The sequence below is a fragment of the Pan troglodytes genome, chromosome 16 (genome assembly GCF_028858775.2).
Source record: "Pan troglodytes isolate AG18354 chromosome 16, NHGRI_mPanTro3-v2.0_pri, whole genome shotgun sequence".
NCBI classification, from domain to species: Eukaryota; Metazoa; Chordata; class Mammalia; order Primates; family Hominidae; genus Pan; species Pan troglodytes.
In genome coordinates this window covers 5,904,582-5,922,923 of record NC_072414.2, presented here as the reverse complement: position 1 = coordinate 5,922,923, position 18,342 = coordinate 5,904,582, and the positions used below count along the sequence as shown (strand labels likewise).

General features: G+C 46.4%; 1 protein-coding gene across 10 annotated transcripts in view; it reads right to left on the bottom strand.

The window, feature by feature from the left end:
- Positions 1-18,342, bottom strand: part of APBA2 (amyloid beta precursor protein binding family A member 2) — a 196,003-nt gene that overhangs the window by 62,778 nt on the left and 114,883 nt on the right. For all 10 annotated transcript variants that reach the window (XM_009428696.4, XM_009428697.4, XM_016927844.3 and 7 more), the window contains exon 3: positions 231-1,221. In XM_009428696.4, coding sequence (XP_009426971.1) covers positions 231-1,181 — 951 coding nt within the window. In that variant the 5' untranslated portion in view covers positions 1,182-1,221. The remainder of the gene's footprint in view (positions 1-230; positions 1,222-18,342) is intronic.

Sequence of the window (18,342 nt, the reverse complement as noted above, 5' to 3'; positions counted from 1 at the left end):
TTAGCCCTCAACTGGCTTTACTCCTGAGTCTGAGCGGTGAGCTTAAGAGTGGCTGGAGCATTCACATAACATGTCTCCCAACTGGACCAATGAAGAGCTCAGCAACCATTAGAACTGTGAGGCACCCAGCACCCCCCACCGCCTCGCTTCAGCATCTGCGAGGCCTGTACCCTGAGGTCCCTTGCTCTCGGGCCCCTCTGCTCCCTTCCGCAGGACAGCCAGAGTCCTACCTGCTCGTGGGGCCACTTCGGCCTCTCTTCTGGGGTCCTGGTCTTGGGCTTGAAGCCTCTCTGGGGGTCTCCGGGGTGCTTGGCCTCGGGAAGGAGGTTCAGCGACTTGGGCCTCGCCTCGTGCCTGCTGGGGCTGCAGCTGGCCTTGATGGGTGGGCAGGCCTCTGCAGAGTCCTCAGGCTCTGGCTCAGGCCCATGCTCGGGGCTGGCCTCACTGGCGCTGGTGATGCTGGTCATGCTCAGACTCATCTTGATCTCTGCCACGATCTGGTCAATGTCCTCCTCCTGGTCCTCCAGGTCCCCATCCCTGCGCCTCAGGCGGTAGGGGGAGGCACCGGTGTTCCCGTTGGCCTCCTCGGTGTAGTAGTCCTGGTAGCCCTCTTTGCTGGCACAGTAGTGACCGTCTTCTTCCTGGTCATGGGCCTCAAGGACGGAGGGCTCATCCTCCGGAATGGGCAGTTGGCCGTCTGGGTAGTCCTGGCTGCCTTCAGCCTCGTGGCCGTGGGGGTGCGGGCCCGCCGAGTCCGTCCACTCCTCCACCGCCTCCTGGCACTCATCAGTGTCCACAGGGTGTGCACTGTGGGCCAGGTACTCCTCCCCGTTGCAGTCCATGCCCTCCAGGTAGCTGTCGTCCTCGGGGCAGTAGCGGATGTAGTAGGTGATGCCCTCCTCCTCCTCAGGGAGGCCCTCGTCATAGTCCTCCTCCTCAGAGGTGTTGTTCACGTAGTCAGAGCTGGAGTCCCCATCGGGGCTGTGGTTGTGGCACTCCTGTTCCTCTGGCGCGGGGCTCTCTGGCCGCAGGGCAGCCAGCTCCAGGCCCTCGGGCACATAGCCCTCCAAGGGCAGCTCCATGTCCTCGCTCTCGGGCTCCTGGCTGTGAGGGACAGGACCTGGTCTCACCCTATGGTCCAACATGGCGCTCCCCACGCTCTCAAGCTTCCGGTGGGCCATGGCAGTCGTTCACGCAGCCATCATCACCCAGAGGCAGCCACTGTGGGGAGGAACATTGGGAAGGACAGAGTCAAAACCCCACAAAGCCCAGCCATGTGTGGGGCCACTTCACCACAGCACCTCCCACCACGTCCTCCCGCAGCCATGTGAGGGCACGTCTGTTCAAACAGTGCGCCATCCCCACCCCCGCTGACTCATCATCAGAACAACACGCATCCACACCAAGGAGAACGAGGGCACACAGAGCTCTGGGAAAAGCAGCCAAGGGAGGCACCGGCAGCTCACGAGGGCACACGCCTCTCCCCAGGAACCTACCGGCTCATTCCTGACTTCTCACTCAGTTTGGGTAGCCCAGGTGACCAAGACAAATGGTCGTAAGATCAGGTTGTTTGCTCTCACGAAGAAAACGAGCAGCTTTCATTAAGAAGACATAATGAGGACCAATGAGGAGGGACATTAACTCTTCCCAATCTAAATCCATGACCCCTCAAAGACTATCTTGGGTACCTTCCCCTTCAGGCTTATCCCATCCTCTCCCTCCTCTTCCCCCTCAAACTGAACAATGTTCACCGAGGAACTGGATGTGCAGGAACCATCCAGGCTGAGCGATGTGCAGAAAAGCTCAACACAAGTCCCCAGCGTGGCAGGCTGGAGGGCTCAGGAGAGGGGACAGCACTGCTCGGCCATGGGGAGAAGAGGACAAAGGGTGCAGCCGCAGCCTGCAGGTATTGTGGGGTGACAGGGCAGCTGCAGAGACCTGGCAGGCCAAACTGGGAGAGGGCCTGGACCCAGTGCCCAGGACTCTGCACTTTATCCCCCAAACCACACTGCTATGGCCTTAATACGTCCCCCAAAGTTCATGCATTGGAGACTTAATCCCTAATGCAACAGTGTTGAGAGGTGGGACCTTTGAAAGGTGATTAGGTCATGAGGGCTGTGCTCTCATGAATGGATTAATGTCTTTATCTTGGGAGGAAGTTCTTTATTGTGAGAGTGGGTTTGTTATAAATGTGAGTTTGGCTCTCTCTTGCTCTCTTTCTCACTCTCCCTCACCTTCTCACCTCTGCCTTGGGATGACATAGCAAGAAGGCCCTTACCAGATGCTGGCACCGTGACCTTGGACTTCCCAGCCTCCAGAACTGTGAGAAACAAATCTCCATTCTTTATAATCAACCAGTCTTAGGTATTCTGTTATAGCAACAGAAAACAGACTAAGACATGTGCACAGTCACTGAGCAATTTTCAACATTTTTTCTTTTAGCCCTGTCTCTCTGGGCCTGGCGTGGGGACAGAGGCTAGAGGCAGGGAGACCAGTGAAAAGGCTATTCTCTCTTCTGGGGGAAAGCAAGGGGCTAGCATCAGAAAAGTGGCACAGAGGACGTCCAAAAGTTTGCTTAACGTTCTACTTCTTTTTTTTTTTTTTTTTTTTTTTTTTGAGATGGAGTCTCACTCTGTCGCCCAGGATGGAGTGCAGTGGCACCATCTCAGCTCACTGCAAGCTCCACCTCCCGGGTTCACACCATTCTCCTGCCTCAGCCTCCCGAGTAGCTGGGACTACAGGCGTCCCCCACCATGCCGAGCTAATTTTTCATATTTTTAGTAGAGACGGGGTTTCACCGTGTTAGCTAGGATGGTCACAATCTCCTGACCTCGTGATCCGCCCACCTCAGCCTCTAAAAGTGCTGGGATTACAGGGGTGAGCCACCACGCCCAGCAACGTTCTACTTCTTCAGCTAAGTGTTTCCCCAAATGTTTGTCATATTCTTTAAACTGTACTCTTACTTTACACATGCCTTTTTGCTTGCATGATAGTTCAATTATTTAAAAAAACATATTCCAGTAGTCCAGTTAAGAGCTTGCACACTTGAAAATGCTTCAAATGCTAAATTTTTAATGTCTATTTTACTGCAATTTTTAAAAAGAAAAAAAGAGCTTAAACTAAAACAGTAGAGAGGACAGTGGAGAAGTGGCTCAGTGAGGACCTTAGGTGGCAGAAGCAAAGGGATCTGGGCTCAGATGGGAGCAGGGAGTGAAGATGAAAGAGGAGCTATCAGTGACCCTCAGCAGTCACTGCCCGGGCTCTGATCTTGCCTTCCTGTACCTCCTCTTCCCCTCTTGTCTCTTTAGTTTAGGCCACAGACTCAAGGCCTTCCATATTGTGTATCCCCCCAGAGCTCCAAACACAGCACCTTGTTTGTAGTGGTGCCCAAAACACATCTTGTTATGAGACTGAGTGTACCAGATGGTCACGGTTACAGCAGTATGAATATTCCCAAAAGAACGAAGAAGGAGATAATTATTTCATCCAGTCCAGACACTCAGAGTGTGGGCACAATTACTGATGGAGCCACATGCTTCCAACGTGTGAATTCACTCCAAGGACACTTGACATCTAAAGAAGCAATGTTTACTCCGCCACCTGCACAGGCTTGTCCATGGCCGTGTCTCAGGAGCATCACTAGCATGCGGAGCAATTCACAGCACTCCCCCTAGAGTGGCCCACAGACAGCAAAGATGTCCCACACCAGGAAAATTGTCACTGAGATGGACCCTGCAGGGCCCGTCACCCCATTCGCAAACCCTGAAACTGGCAGGACAATTCGAAAGAGCTGTTCCCTAGAAGAGAACAAGGGGCCAGCACTCACTAAGACATCTGCAACCCAGATGTGTCAGAGGACACATCAAGACCACTGAGCTGCCTCAAAGACCACATATAACTTATCACCAGATTTCTTATCTTCACAGAGGACAGCCAGCCACAAGAGAGAGGCTGCAGGAGTGATGTCAGGGACTTAGCAACCACAACTCTCGGACACAATCTCCAGTAACTACATTCCTCAAGACGGTCTCTCAGAAGCATGTGCTGAATGCAGCTGCTAACATGCAACCAGACGTCCATGTCTTGACTGTCAGGACGGCAAAGGGCAGATGGTACATCACTGGCACATGAGCACACAGCTCCCATTCCTTGCATAGCGGTGCCGTCTCTACGGCATCCCTGTTTCTCGCCAGGCTCTGACACCAAGCTGTGCACGTTGAAGGTATGTTCTCTTGTTAAGAGAACAAACTAAAGTACACAGTACTCTTGCTATCTTAACTTCAAATTCTCTGTCATTCGGGGGGATAAAATCTGTAATATGCACATATAAATATGTATACCAACACTAAATACAATATTCTGTAGGCCAATATAGGACATAAGGACTAAAATACACATTACAGTAACATGGAACAGTCCAGATCCTATTAAAATGTTATTCAAGTTTTCAAAAATGAAAACACTGAGGACATTGTAGGAGAACTACAACAGAACCAGGAGTTTATTTTCCACTGGTGTTTCCTATTAGCTCTCCAAGCCTTCAAATGATTTCAGAAAAATTTATTCCAGATGTATAACACTACGACAACAATATAACTTGGACTATAATTACTCAATTCATAACTTACCACTGCTTCCTATACTTTTTGCATTTCTTTCTCTTGAACTATTTAGTGGGATTTCATTTTTATTTTGTAAAAATAATTGTTAGAGTCATTTTGTTTAGTTAAGAGGTAACCCTTTTGTATCTATAAAATGGCTCTGATCTCACACAGAATGATACCTTTGCTAGGTATAAGATTATTGTATTGCATCCTTTTCACAATAATTTGCTAACACTGTTCCACTATCTTCTAGCTTACAGCCTCGCAGATGTGCACTTTAATACTATTCAGACTCTTTTTACCTTGGTACAAAAATCTATTCCTTCCATATGGAAGCTGATACAATTTCCTCTCCACTCTTAGAGTTCAGAAATTCCAGCAAACTATGTCTAGATAAGGGTCTTTTTAAATTTTATAAGGGTCTCATTAATTTTATGTGAGATTCATTTGGTGAGCCCTTTCCGAATCAAGTCCCACATCTTACTTTAGTTACAGGAAGATTCTTGCTATTTCTTTTTTATTTCTCTTCCTAATGGCCTTTTTCTCTTTCTGGAATATCTCTGGAATTTGCCCTCCAAATCACTGAACTTTACACTCATAGCACCCATTTCACATTTTTTTCTGTGTGGTATAAATTAGTTCCTCCATTTGACCTTCCAAAACACTAACTCACTTTTCAGCAAGATATAGCATGTGACCTGTCTTTGCTCTTGCTGGCAACAAAGGGCCCCTGAGACACCAGTGCATGTCTTTCAGTGACTGGTGGATGGCTGGGCAGTGTAAGATACAGTGGGAGAGGATTTTATGGTGAGCTGGAGGCAGTCAGGGTGGTCATCTGGGACTTCGCTGTTGAGATGTGAAGAGGTGCCTGTATTTTTTAGGTACGACAGAGATAGGCTGTCCTCAGCCAAATCTGCTTGCTTCCAGGGAAAATGTCCACCCTTCCTAGAGGCACAGGAATAAGGTGCTCCCCTGAAACTCCCTGAGTCTGTGTGCTGCACCTGTCCCTAGCTCCAGAAGTTCCAGACTTTTCATGGGAGGGGTCAAACCTCTTCCCTTGGAGCAAGCAAATCCAGTCACTGTCTAGAATCCTTTATTCTTGACATTGAAATATTTAGCCCATCAGAAAGTGTACACACACAAGGTAGGGAGCAGCTTCATGTTCTCCACGATGGTTACCCCAGTGATTTTCAAGTTTTGTTACCCATTAAAAATCCTGATGCCCAGGTCACACCTCATACCAATGAACCTAGAATGTCTCAGATAGGAACTAGGCATCAGTATTCATAAAAGTTTCCCAGGTGATTCCAATATACAGCAAAGCGTGGGCACCACAGCTTTACTCAGGTAACCCAATACCCTTTACTAAATAGACTATTCTGTTTCTCATGTTTTACAGTGACCAACCATCTCAACTTTAACACTCAAAGTCTCATGTCCCAGGAAACCCTCAGTTCCAGAGGAACTGGGATGGCTGGTCACCCTGCGTGTCATACACTAAATTCTTTTTTTTTTTTTTTTTTTTTTTGAGACTGAGTCTTGCTCTGTTGCCAGGCCAGAGTGCAGTGGTGTGATCTCGGCTCACTGAAACCTCCACCTCCCAGGTTCAAGTGATTCTCCTGCCTCAGCCTCCCGAGTAGCTAGGACTACAGGTGCGCACCACCACGCCCAGCTAATTTTTGTATTTTTTTTTTTTAGTAGAGATGGGGTTTCACCATGTTGGTCAGGATGGTCTCGATCTCTTGACCTCATGATTCACCTGCCTCAGCCTCCCAAAGTGCTGGGATTACAGGTGTGAGCCACCACGCCCGGCCATCATACACTAAATTCTTACATAAACTTAGATCTGTCCCTGGACTTTCTAGTCTACATCATTTCTATCTGCCCAGCAACAGTACCATGCCATTTTCATTACTATGACTTTAGAGCGTATTTTAATATGACATAAGGCAAGTTCTCTCTCATTATTCTCATTTTGTCATCTTCCCCTGCTATTTTCACATTTATTCTCCCAAAAGAACTTAAGAGTTAGTGGTTCCAAGTATCCCCAATATTCCACTGAAATTTTGGCTGGAGTAACTTTAAGTTATAAATTACTTTAGGGAATTTTTTTTTTCTTTTGAGACAAGGTCTCGCTCTGTCGCCCAGGCTAAAGTGCAGTAGCACGATCCCGGCTCACGGCAGTCTCTGCCTCCTGGGTTAAAGTGATTCTTGTGCCTCAGCCTCCTGAGTGGCTGGGATTACAGGCATGTGTCACCACCCTCCGGCTAATTTTTGTATTTTTTGTAGAGATGAAGTTTTGCCATGTTGGCCGGGTTGGTGTCCAACTCCTGGCCTCAAGTGATCAGCCACCTCGGTTTCCCAAAGTGCTGGGATTACAAGAGTGAGCCACCGTGCCCCGGCCTCAGAAATTATTCATACTTACAACACAGTCTTTTTACCCAATTTCACCCCAAAAAAATCTTTCTATTTATTGAAGCCTTAAATGTCTCTCAACGGCTTTGTAATTTTCTTTATAGCTGTAGACATCTCATATTAAGTTTTTTCTTAAATATAATATTTCTGTGGCTGTTGCAAATAGATCTTCTCTTCCTTATATATTTACCTGGTTATTGTTGGCATACAGAAAAAAAATGATATTGATTTTGTAAAAATAGATTCTACTAAGCTATTTTTAAATCCTAATAGTTTTTAGTTGATAATGTTTTTCTAGGTAAATGATGTCACCTTCAGAAGTCACCATTTTGCTTCCCCTTTCCGGCATGTGGTCATCTTGTCTAACTACCCTGCCCTGCACTTCCCTGTGGAGTTAACAATGGCACTAACAGGCACCCTTGACTTATTCCTCATTGCAATGAAAATGCTTTCACTTTACGATGGCTGAAACAGGGGGAGATCAGGGAGGCCCCAAAAACCTAAGCAATCAAAAATAAATAATATTTTAATGCAATGCTTTAGAAATCAAAACTAATGCAAAATAAATCCATGATGAACAAAATATCAAAATTGTAAATGAAGATAGGATTGGTATTCCTGATTTTTCCTGTTGCCTCAGGCTGCAATATGGCTTGGCTGTGGACTGGTAATGATCCCGTTTTTCACCATGACTACAATGCTAGCGCTGGCTAATGGCAGCTCTTTTCCTGAGTTTGACATCACAGACATTCTGATCCAGTTCTCTTTCCCATGAGTACAAAGGGTAAGGGACCCACAGCAGCTGCCCAGAAGGCAGCCACGTCTTCAAAGACTCCACCGAATTACACTGAACCTACTGGGGCACTTTTGGTATAAGACAAAGAGCCCGCCTGTTAAAGATGAAGACTGAAGGTCCTTGTTTCAATTCAGACCTCTGCTTACTGTGAGGCCTGGGGCAAGATATTTAATGGAGAGATGGCCTTCCCCTCCTTAGGAAATTGAAAATGACAGTATGTGCCTGCAGGGCTTGAAGCGAGTTAAAGAAGAGAGTAACCAGTGCAGGCCTGAACTCCATAAACACTACATAAAGAGAGTTAAGGAAAATGTCAATGAAATGGTCCAGGAGAGATGCCTGATGAGGTGAATGTCTTAGATGGGAACGGGGAACTCTGCTGACACAGGTGGCTGGGAGTGGCTGTGGCCAGATGACACTGTCCCTAGCTATGTATGCAAATTGCATCTCTGCAGTGGGATAATGGTGCATCTTGGAGGGACTGAGGAAAGCAGGGAGAGGTCCTTGTGGAAAGCCAAGAGTTACTCCTCCAATGCAGTGATTCGCTCACTTTGGTGGGCACAAGGCCCACCTGGAGAGTGTGCAGGTTCATGGCCCAAGATTCCAAGGTTGTGGGCCAAAGACCAGGTCTAGAGCTGCAGGTGGTTCTCATGTTGGAGGTCCAAAGACTGCACTTGAAAACTCTGCCCTAAGTAGATGCTTGCAGGTCTCTGATGACAGCCCAGGGAATGATCTGACCTCCTTGTCAACAAATACAAGGCCCTCACCAAGAAGCCTAGGCCCACCACATTCCAAGCCTTCTTCCCCTACTCCAGGGGGTGGAGAGCAAGGACAACTGTCCCCAGCTTCTTCAAACAAGGGCAAAGGTGGGTGGCCTGGCAGGACGGAGCTATTCAGAGCACAGCAGATAATTCCCAAGACACAAAAGTGGGGTGTGGCCAACGGGAGGTGAGAAGGAAAGGTGGGCAAAAACGTAGGTAGAAACAAGTGGTTCTTTCAAAGAAAGAGTTCTCCTACTGGATTCCTGGTATCTCATTGAGTTCACTAAAAGCATATTCCTGCAAGGAACTAACACATTGCCTTTTGCACAGAAGCAGTTTGCAGCCTTATGATAAAGAATTCCATTTAACACACCTCAATGTATAAGCAACTTTTTCAGGAAGCCCTTTAGTGCCTGAAGGAAGGTCCCACATAGCTGCCAAATCCCACCTTTCCGGGCTGCCAGACTCTCAAAACGTCTGGTCAAAGAATCTCCAATTACTTTAACTGCATACTCCTTCTAGGGATACAACTGTTCTATGGGGACAGCTGCCCTGTAGGAGGGCAGGAGAGAGCCGGAGATATGACTAATCATCTAGCACATCATTTGTGAAACTGATGTGGGCAGACTTCTGTACTCAGAGGGTGACTGTTTCTGAGGGCACATTACTTCCCAGCAACAAGGACTACAATCTGTTTTGCTCTGTGTTCTTAATAGGAAATATAGAGAAGAATGGATGCCCACTCACAGTTGTTCCACCCATAGAAAGCCAGTGTTTGTTTGGTGGTTTCTTTCTTTCCAGTCTTTTATCTGTGCATCTCTTTTGCATAGCCGAGACCTTACTGTAAACACAAATCCATGGTGTTCTCTTTTAACATGCGGTAAGCAACACAAGCTCTCCATAGGTATCATTTTAATGGCTACATCCTATTTCCCAGCTGAATAGATATCATCTGACCACTACAGACTGAATGTTTGCATCGCCCCCAAAATTCACATGTAGAAATCCTGACCCCCAGTGTGATGGCATTAGGAGGTGGGGTCTTTGGGGAGTGATGAGGTCATGAGGGTGGAGCTCATGAGTGGGACTGTGCCCTTATGAAAGAGACCCCAGGCCGGGCGTGGTGGCTCATGCCTGTAATCCCAACACTTTGGGAGGCCGAGGCTGGCAGATCACATGGTCTTGAGTTTGAGACCAGCCTGGCCAACATTGTGAAATCCCATCTCTACTAAAAATACAAAAAAAAAAAAAAATTAGCCAGGCATGGTGGCGTGCACCTGTAATCCCAGCTACTTGGGAGGCTGAGGCAAAGAGAATCACTCGAACCTGGGAGGCGGAGGTTGCAGTGAGCCGAGATCACGCCATTGCACTCCAGCCCAGGTGACAGTGCGAGACAAGAAAGAGAGAGAGAGAGAGAGAGAGAAGGAGGGAGGGAGGGAGAGAGGAAGGAAGGAAGGAAAAAAGAAAGAAGAAAAAGACCCCAGAGAGCTGCCTTGCCCCTTTCACCATGTGTGGACACAGAAAGAAGATGGCCACCTATGAACCAGAAAGCAGACAGACCTCAGCAGACACTGAATCTGCCCATACCTTGATCACAGACTTCCCAGCCTCCAGAGCTGTGAGAAATAAATGTCTGCTGTTGGAGCCACCAAGTCTATGGTGTTTTTTGATATAGCAGCCTGAGCTGACTAAGACACTAACTATTCCCCTGCTGAACCCACATTATGTCCTGGTTTTGCATAATAAGTAATGCTGTTTATTCTGTTTCCCTCAGAATATACTATAGGCCTTTTCTCCCCTCCCAGAGCCTTTATCCAGGACCCTTTGAAGCTGTCTTTGCTGCATACAGTGTCAATCCAAGGCCCAGGTCCCCATATGAGCCCAGGAGGGGTGTGGCCAGGACAGAGTTAACCATCTCTACAGTGGGGGCTGGGGGCTTTGCATTGCAGAGCATGTATGCAAACATACTCAGGTCCTTTGCTTCTAGTCAATCATATTAAAGATAAATCCTGTACAACACACCATCTGGAAAGCAATTCAAATGTACAGGAGAAGCATGATTACCTGCTACATGTCCAAGAAAATGAGTCCCCATGTCCAGACTCAATTAATTCTATAACAGCACATAAATCAATAGCTAATGCGGCCCCCGACACCGTGCTCACCACTCGCCTCCTGAAACATTCTAATTAGATGTGAGAAATAAAGGCTCATTGTCAACAATAAAGAGCTCCAGTGTCCTTATTCTAAACCATGTTTTTCTTTTGCACGGGAAAATAGCATTAGCTGGTGCTTAGAAGAGCTAGTAATATAGCAGACCAGATGAAAAATAGCTATTCAGTGACCACAATACAGGCTGGGTGAAAACGTATCATACAAATGAGAAACAGACTCAGCCAAATTGTTCCTGACACCAATCTTGTCCCCCATTTGGTCTCACATGTTGTAAAGATAATATTATTTTGTTCCTTTCAAATATAATTTAGTTGCTTTCACTATACACTATACATGATGTGGGTTTGAACAATCCTGGAGAATGCTTGTATAATCAGCCCAAGCATTCCAGACAAAAGTCACCGAATAAGTATTTCACTTCAAGATCACAGGCAACCGCAAGCTCTGAAAGGACACTAATAAATTAATCTTCCAAAAACAATACTGATATCCAACACTGTCAAGCAAGGCTCTCTAACCTAGCTTAGGGTCACAAAGGGATGTGTTCTCTTTGGAAAACGGCAGTGAAATGGACAAAAATATTGAGCACACACTAAACCTTCAATAACAGGATCCTAGATAAATCAGTGTTAGCATTTCCACAAGACAATTTTGTGGCATCTGAAATATTTACAAAAGGCTTAGCATGTAATATGTATTGTTATGATTTATTCACAACAAATAAACATAGAATCAACTGTGAGGAAATGCATTAAGACGTTAGCAAGGGCTGCCTTCGAGTGATGGGACAATGGTACCTATTTCCTTCCTCTCGTCATTCCTGGCTATAGTACTTCTACAGACAAATAACATAAAAAAGACAAGCACCGTGGACTGCAAGCCTTCTGCAGCCCAGGAAGCCTTGGGCAGCCATACCTGTCAGGTGACATTTCTGCGGTGGGAAGGGTGTTAAGTCTCAGCAGCCCTTGGAAGAGGCTTGGGGTTAATGTTGGGCCTAACTTCTTCCTTCTGGGCATTCAATATGCTGAGACATCTGCCCCACTGCATCCTCATCTCGAAATAAGCAAAGGGCGGTGATCTGCCCTTTAAACATCATTAAAATTGCTGTCAGACCTTCATCATCAATACTAGTCTCCAGGAAATGGCATTTTCAATATCTCACAATGTAGTCCACACCTGAAAGTAGCATTAATGACGTAACAGGAACAGAGTAACTGTGTGCACTTCTGGCCTGGCCGGTATTTGCTGTTCTTCCTGGGTTACGTCTAACAGTAAGAAGTCAACTCTCTCCCACAAGAACGTCTGGAAATAGCGGTGCCTTGGCAAAGTCTACCTCTGCACATCATGTTTGCTCCTGGATGCCTTTAGGGGAAAAGCGAGGGTCCAGATAAGAGGGCAACTGAACACAGAACGTTACCAGCACTGACCTTTTTCTTAACATGCTGGAGAAAGGGGCGCAGCTTCTGCAGCTGCCAGGACCCCGTGCAAAGAAGTACACTGCTAAATACACCCTCTACCAGATCCATCCTCAGAGACAAAGAAATCTGTCACCCCCAGAGAAGCGGCCACAAGACTTGAGGGGGAAAAGTCTGCTTCTGCTTGTTGCCCTGTGATTTTTACATTTTTCTAGTCATTTCCAAGTGCATACAGTACTGTGTAGATTTAAAATAAGCCACATCCGTGTCATGGCTGAATTATGTCCCCTCAAAATTCATATGTTTAAGTTCTCATCCCCTGTACCTCAGAATATACTTTGTTTAGAAGTAGGATCACTGCGGCTGGGTGTGGTGGCTCACTCCTGTAATCCCAGCACTTTGGGAGGCCGAGGCGGGCGGATCACAAGGTCAGGAGACTGAGACCATCCTGGCTAACACAGTGAAACCCTGTCTCTACTAAAAATACACGTGGTGGCATGCACTTGTAGTCCCAGCTACTCAGGAGGCTGAGGCAGGAGACTCTCTTAAACTCGGGAGGCAGAGGTTGCAGTGAGCTGAGATCGGGCCACTGCACTCCAGCCTGGCAACACAGTGAGGAAAGAAAGAAAAGAAGAGACAGCGAGAGAGAGAGAGAGGAAGGGGATTACTGCAGATATAATTAGTTGACATACAGTAATTTGGGTAGGCCCTAACCCAATAGGACTGGTGTCCTCTAAAGAGGGGAATTGTGGAGACAGTCACACAAACAGGATGAAGGCAGGGCTCTAAACTAGGGAACATCAAAGATTGCCAGCAAACCACCACAAGCAAATGGAGACGCATGGGACAGACTTTCCCTCACAGCCCCCATGAGGCACCAGTCCTGAGGACACCTCAATCTGGGACTTCCACCCTCCAGAACTGAGACAGTAAGCTTCTGTTGTTTATGCCACCCAGTCTGTGGACTTCTTACAGCAGCCCTAGAGAACTAAGAAAGTCCATAAGGATCATGTGCCCTTTATTCAAAGTTCAGAGTTCCCTTGTTTTTCATCTTCTGGGAAATTCTCCCGCATGTAATCAGGAATATTTTTTCACCAGGGATCTAACCATTGTTTCCACTATTGATCCCTTATTTTTCTATATAAATTTTAGAATCCCATTATCAATATCTATTTTTTTAAATCCTGCTAGAAATTTGATTGGGATTGCAATGAATCTATAGGTCGATTTGGGGAGAATTCACAACTATACTGAATCTTCCAAAATATAAATATATCTTTCCATGAGTTGGGTCTTTGATTTCTCTCATCAGTATTCTTTAGTCTCCAGCATACGGATCTTGCATATTTTCTTATTTATATGTAGTTCTTTCTTTTTTGGGGGGATGCTATTGTAAATGATACTTTTAATAATTGCTTTTTTTTTTTTTTTTTTTTCTGAGACAGGGTCTTGCTCTGTCACCCAGGCTGGAGTAAAGTGGCACAAATATGGCTCACTGCAGCCTCAACCTCTGGGGATCAAGTGATCCTCCTGCCTCAGCCTTCTGAGTAGATGGCACTACAGGTGTGTGCCACCAGGCTCAGCAAAATTTTAATTATTTACTTTTTAATTTAGTAGAGAAGAGGTCTTACCATATTGCCCATGCCGATCTTAAACTCCTGGCGCAATGATCCTCCCACCTTGGCCTCCCAAAGTGCTGAGACTACAGGCATGAGCCATCACACCTGGCCTACTCATTTCTTAAACTCATTTTTCTTTTATTCAGGATAATTTCTATTGATCTATTTAGAGCTAACTTAGATTCTTTCTTCTGTCATATGCATTTGCTTTTGAACTCATCCAGTAATATTTTTATTTCATTCTAAAATTCCTATTTTTTTCTTTTTTTTTCATATTGCCCTGCTGCGAATTTCTATGTTTCTATTCATTTCAGAACTGTCCATCTTTTACCTCATGGAACATGGTTATAACAGTCACTTTAAAGTTTTTGATAACTTCAACATCTATGTCATCTCAGGGTTGACATTTGTTAATTGCCTTTTCCCTTGGGTCATTTAAAAAATATTTTTAATTGATTGACTGAAGAATTGGTCAGATTTTTTTGCTTCTTTGTATCCCAAATAATTGTAGATTGCATCCCAGATCGCTTTAATATGTACATTTTAACCCTGATTAAAAATGTTGAATGAGAGAGAATGTTGAGAATGTAGAGAATGTTGATTTTCATGTGTCTGCTTCATCAGACGATAAATCCACTCAGGTTGAGAACACAAGCTCTGGTTCCCCTTCGTTAGGGGATGGTGTTAACGTCAGTGCGGTTTCAAAACCCTTTGCTGTGCTCTGTGAGTTGGCTTCAAGCACGAGCTATTCAGGGATTAAGTCTGGGACCCGGGCCACGGTTTCTATTGCAGCTTAAATCCAAAGCCTTTGCTATGGTTCTCTGGGTATCTCCCATACATGGAGTTGGTTCAGAAACATAAATAAACCCTCTTTTCCAGATTTCCCCTCTCCAAGATTTCTTCCATATTCTGCTACTACCAGATGCACCTTTTCCTGGTTCCTCTGCCCATAAAGTTGGGGCTCTCCCAGAGTTTTAGCCTAACACATCACACTCTTTCACAGTTTCTTGCAACTGCAGCCCCTGCTGAGGGCAAAGCAGAATGAGAAAGAGAAAAAAATGGGGATTCTTCCCACCACCTTTATGCAACAACCGGTTCCTCCAACCAGAGAGTTGGATTTTCTCTCAGGGTAGTAGGTGCTACTGCTCTGGGTCTGGCAGGGCCAGGAGAGAGGAAAAGACAAAACAAAACAGTGATCCCTCCTAATCTTCAGCTTGCAGCGTTCCTCTTTTCAACCCTCTGGCCACAAAGACGGGTTTCTCACAGAGTTTTGCTGCCTCTGCCCACTGTGCTATTTCCCAAATCAGTCAGCACTCAGATCAAAGGAGGGAAAAAACCCAACCACAGAAACTCTATTCTAATGTGCTGCGCATTCAAGCTCCAACCCCCTTCCCAGTGGGGTTGCTTTTCATTCTGTTCAGAGTTTTGAGTTCTAATGCGTGAGTGGAATGGGCGATAGGGGGCTTACTCCATCCTGGACAGCACCGATGTCATCCATGGATCTCTTTACAGATTTGGGGAGGTACATTAAGTTAAAACCTGTTTATTTTTACTTCATTCGATTCATCAGACACTGCCCATCAGCGTTCAGCTAGGCCTGACATCATCAGCATTATCATCGGCAGGAAAGGTCATGCCACACGAAAACTCGCAGGCTGTGGTCCTCGGGCCTAAACCCCGGTTGGATGCTAGAATCAACCTGAGGAGGTTTAAAAAATATCAATTCCTGGATCCTGCCCCAGCTCCATGAGGTCAGAATTTCTGGGTGAGGAGAATTTGGACACTCTGGGTGGCCGACATGCAGCCAAGGCTGAGAACCACTATAATGAATATGACAAAAATGTGAAGGGTCCATGGTCCCATCATATCTTAGGGTTCACAGTTTCTGATGGGGAGCTGGATGCCAGGAGGATAAGGAGGAACTGAGGAAGGAATGAGAGAGTTACGCTGTTAAGGGCTGGCCTGACAGCCTCTCCTCTACCACTCCCTGCTGCAGGTATCCCAGGTCTTTGTGGTAATAAGATACGACCTTCTTTAATAACACATAAAACTTCAAAGGCCCTGTCTGACCCCCTCACAGGAATCTCCCTGGTGGACCTTAGGGAAGCAATGCAACTCCTCAGCAGCAACCCTGATACACACACACACACACACACACACACACACACACACACACACACACGGCTCTCCCTTATTGTCACACCCTGACATACAGCTGAAATAAGGCTGCATGCTCAAAGGACACTTTCAAGGCAGCATATCTCCCCGCTTCATCTTCTTCCTTGATCAACAATAGTAAATCATCTCAAGGTCCTTCTAAAAAATGCATGCGCCAGGCGTGGTGGCTCACACCTGTAATCCCAGCACTTTGGGAGGCCAAGGCGGGCAGATCATGAGGTCAGAAGTTTGAGACCAGCCTGGCCAACATAGTGAAATCCTGTCTCTACTAAAAATACAAAAATCAGCCAGGTGTGGTGGCGCACACCTGTAATCCCAGCTACTCGGGAGGCTGAGGCAAGAGAATCATTTGAACCCAGGAGGTGGAGGTTGCAGTGAGCCAAGATGGCCTCGCTGCACTCCAGCTTGGGCAACAGAGTGAGACTTCGTCTCAGAAAAAAAAAAAAAAAATGCCTGCATATAGGACAGAGCCAAATAGGAAGTGGGTGTGTGTCCCTCCAGGGCCCCTACTCCAGACAGAGTCTGGGCTTCTGTCCCCACCGTTAACCTATTGCTTCAGTACTATCTTGAGGGCTCTAATCGCAGGACCAGGAAGCTCAACTGTCAAAGTTTCAAAGTGCAGCTTTGCTGATTTGGTTCAGCACTGTGGAGACAAGACAGGAAACCAACCCATACCACGGAAAAATGCAAAATTATTTTCAAAAGCTAACCATTCAAGGATGACCTATGGTTTCAATCCCCCAATCCTCTGAGCTTCTCCATAGCTGAGGTTCTGTTAATTCCCAAGTATCCCTCGGAAGATAGGTCACTTGGAGCCAGAAAAGGGGATTTCCCAGGTGCTGTGGAGGGAAGTGCCTGGAGAGGAGCTCTGTGGTGAGCCAGAGTCCCCCAACACCAAAACAAAGAGGAGACCCTAGAGTTCAGACAGTGTGGGGAAGGCGGAAGTTGTTGTCAAAGCACAGAGCTGGCAAGCACAGCACCAGCTGCCTTGGCTAGAGCTTACAGAGTCCTGGGGGGCAAAACCAGAGCTGCCAGCCAGAGAGTGGACTGGGCCCAGGGTGCAGGACACCAGGATCCATGGGGAAGGCAGTCCCTCTGCTATGGTTCAGAAGTCCCTGCCAATACTCATGGGGAAATTTGATTGCCATTATAACAGTATTAAGAGACAGTATGCTGAAGAGGTGATTAGGCCATGAGGACTCTGCCGTCAGGAATGGATTAATGCCATTACCCAGGGAGAGGGCTCCTCATAAGAGGTTAAGTTCAGCCCCTATCTTGTCTCTCTGTCTCTTTGCCATGTGATGCCTTCCACCATGTTATTAGGCAGCACAAAGGCCCTCACCAGATGCTGGCACCATGCTCTTGGACTTCCCAACCTCCAGAACTTTGAGCCAATAAACTTCTTTTCTTTATAAATTACCCAGTCTGTGGTACTACATTATAAGAGGACAAAATGGACAAACACACCCTCTAACAAGGAGAGTCAAGGTTCCCAGTCGCTCTGGCCTGATTTCTTCCAGCCCCACGTAACTCTGGCTGTCTCTCCCTGCTTGCCTCAGGTCCTCACCCACAAAAGACATGTAAAGACCCTCCTCTCCTGAAAGGCCTGGAAGCTACCCCTCTAATCCCAACAAACCCTCAGAGGCACTGGCCATGGTGATGGGCAACCTGTAATCTCACACGATGATTCACATCATCCTTCTGGTAACTCACCCCAGGCTGTTTGCCTGGTCCCTAGAACCATCTTTAACTTTCTGTACACGGTGGCTACACACTCACCCAGTCCATAAGCCAATGGAGGCAGGGGCTGCATCTCATATTTAAGTGTGCTTTGGAGCTACCAAGACGGGTTCAATGATAGCTGCTAAAAGGGTAAACATGAAATTCAAATGCTTAACTTAAACTCCACTGGATAAATTACAGGTTATTCAATCACTTTGATAAATGATTATCTTCTGAATAAAATTCTCCCAAAAGATGTCTTTAAGTAGCAAGTTTCTCCTAGCTTATTTTAAACAATTTCACTTTTATTTTAAATAATTTTATTTTAAATAATTTAACTTTATTTATGCAAAACTTTCTCTCTTTTTTTTGGAGACAGGGTCTCTCTCTGTTATCCAGGCTGGAGTGCACTGGTGTGATCTCAGCTCACTGCAACCTCCACCTCCCAGGTTCAAGCAATCCTCCTACCTTAGCCTCCAAAATAGCTGAGATGACAGGTACACACCACCTTGCCTGGCTAATTTTTGTATTTTTTATAGAAACAGGGTCTCACCATGTTGCCCAGGCTGGTCTCAAAGTCTTGGACTCAAGCAATCTGCCTGCCTCAGCCTCCCAAAATGTTGGGATTTCAGGCATGAACCACCATGCCTGGTCTATTTA